The 1,825-nt window shown below is 35.0% G+C and overlaps 1 protein-coding gene across 1 annotated transcript in view; it reads right to left on the reverse strand.

The window, feature by feature from the left end:
- Window positions 1–794: 794 nt before the first annotated feature.
- Window positions 795–1,825, reverse strand: part of LOC104620538 (Y+L amino acid transporter 2-like) — a 20,457-nt gene continuing 19,426 nt past the window's right edge. Inside the window, 2 exon segments of the mRNA XM_010286790.1 lie at window positions 795–1,045; window positions 1,757–1,825. The exon segment at window positions 1,757–1,825 is cut by the window's right edge and continues 28 nt beyond it. Coding sequence (XP_010285092.1) covers window positions 954–1,045; window positions 1,757–1,825 — 161 coding nt within the window. The 3' untranslated portion in view covers window positions 795–953.

The following is a 1,825-nucleotide window of genomic DNA, read 5'->3' on the forward strand; positions in this document are numbered from 1 at the left end:
TTGCCAGCAGGAACTGGTGAGGCATGAGGGGTTGGGCAGGAGCTCAAGGGATTTTGTAAACTTCAACAATTTTTAATTTCTCCTTGTGAATTCCTTAAATAAATTCCACTGTGGAAAAAATTAGTATGGTTCATGGGGTCCCACCTTTGACACTTATAGGCAAGCAATGGACACTATGAGAAGGTGAACTGTTTTCCCTGAATGTACTCTAGCTGGAACGTGACTCAGTCCCTTACAGTGCTCCATGGCAGGCTGTTCTGTTGGAAAGCAAAAGTACTTCACTTACAATGGTATAATTTGTTTGTTGAAAATAACTCTCCTGCAAAAGGGTAATGAATGTGGGATAACATCAAATGAGAATTTCTAACAGAATTTAAATGACCAAAAACTTTGGTTTTCTCCTTTTGGTGCAATACATATGCTGGGAATTATGTGTTAGAATAGTTTACCACTAATACTACATTGACTCAAAGCATGTCCACCAGTTTGAATTATGTATTTCTTACTTTGGCTAAAAATGTAGTTATATTTTCAGAATTACCCTGTGGCTTCTACTTCCCAACTCAGGTTTTGAATCTTACAAATATCTGGTCTGTCTTTTATTATGTTTATCAATTGATTTCTTATGATTATGACTAAATCTAATCCTTTTTATTACAATTTTGCAATTAATCTAATATTTAGTACTATCTACTAGTAAATGTTTGTTCATACAGTGCTTTATAGTTTCAAAATGTTACATGATAACTCACTATTAACAAACAGATTTATTTTTTTAAAATCCTGTAAAACAGAGTGGTTTATAAAACAAGCACAAATTAACAGACATCAAACTGATGCATAATACAGTGGTTAGTGCTTTAATATAACTGAACACATGGGGAGAACTTCAGATGATAAAAATAGCTCCAGATAGAAAATGTCAATGTGCAGCTCTCAATGTCAAGGCAACTCTATTTACTCTTAGCTGTTGTAGGTTCCATGTCTATGTCCAGGTCTGACAGAGCACAGTAGAAGAGCATCTGAACATATTTTGTTGTCGTAGCTGTAACACATAGCAAAAACGTGTGAGGCAAAGTTATAATATATCTTAGACAAGTACATGGATTTTGAGGATTTGAAAGCACTACACAGATATTACAAAAATCTTAAAACACCTTAATCAATTGGATTAAGCATGTTATAAATAGCTAAAGGCAAAAGGAGCTCAATAATTAAAGAGAAAGTCTAATTTAATCAGACTTTCATCAACGTTTTCATTGTATTGTCAGATTGATAGCTCAGTTCCAACTGAATAAAAATATTAAAGTCTTGTGTTTCAAGATTGCCTGAAGTTGAGGAGTGGAAACTACACTTCAGGCCAATAATTAATTATTTCCTAATTTACGAAAGTTCATGGACTTCTCTGACTCAGACATTTCACTCCTTGAGCAGAAAGTGAAGCAACAGTGTCCTGGTATTTCTGCCTTCCAGTCTTGACAATCCTACATGGTTTTTTTTGAACCAACATCTTGCAATGGCTCAACACCACAAATATTAGATGACCATATCTATCCACATATTGGTCTGTTTTGTACAGGTATGCATGGTTTTGTTTTCAGGACCATGTGATGAAGCACATTATCTCAGACATGCCATACACAGCATAGTAAAACTTCATAAGGAAAAAGGATTCTAGGAAAAATTATTCTTTCTGTCTTCTGACCAAACAGTCAAAATTTTGTCATGCTGACTAGGACAAGACGATGTTGCTTACCAGAGAGCCACTGTAGACATTTAGGTCGTTTTTCCACTGGCAGATAGACTCCCAAATAATATGCAGGAA

The sequence above is a fragment of the Phaethon lepturus genome, unplaced genomic scaffold (assembly GCF_000687285.1).
Source record: "Phaethon lepturus isolate BGI_N335 unplaced genomic scaffold, ASM68728v1 scaffold12005, whole genome shotgun sequence".
In the NCBI taxonomy this organism is placed as follows: domain Eukaryota; kingdom Metazoa; phylum Chordata; class Aves; order Phaethontiformes; family Phaethontidae; genus Phaethon; species Phaethon lepturus.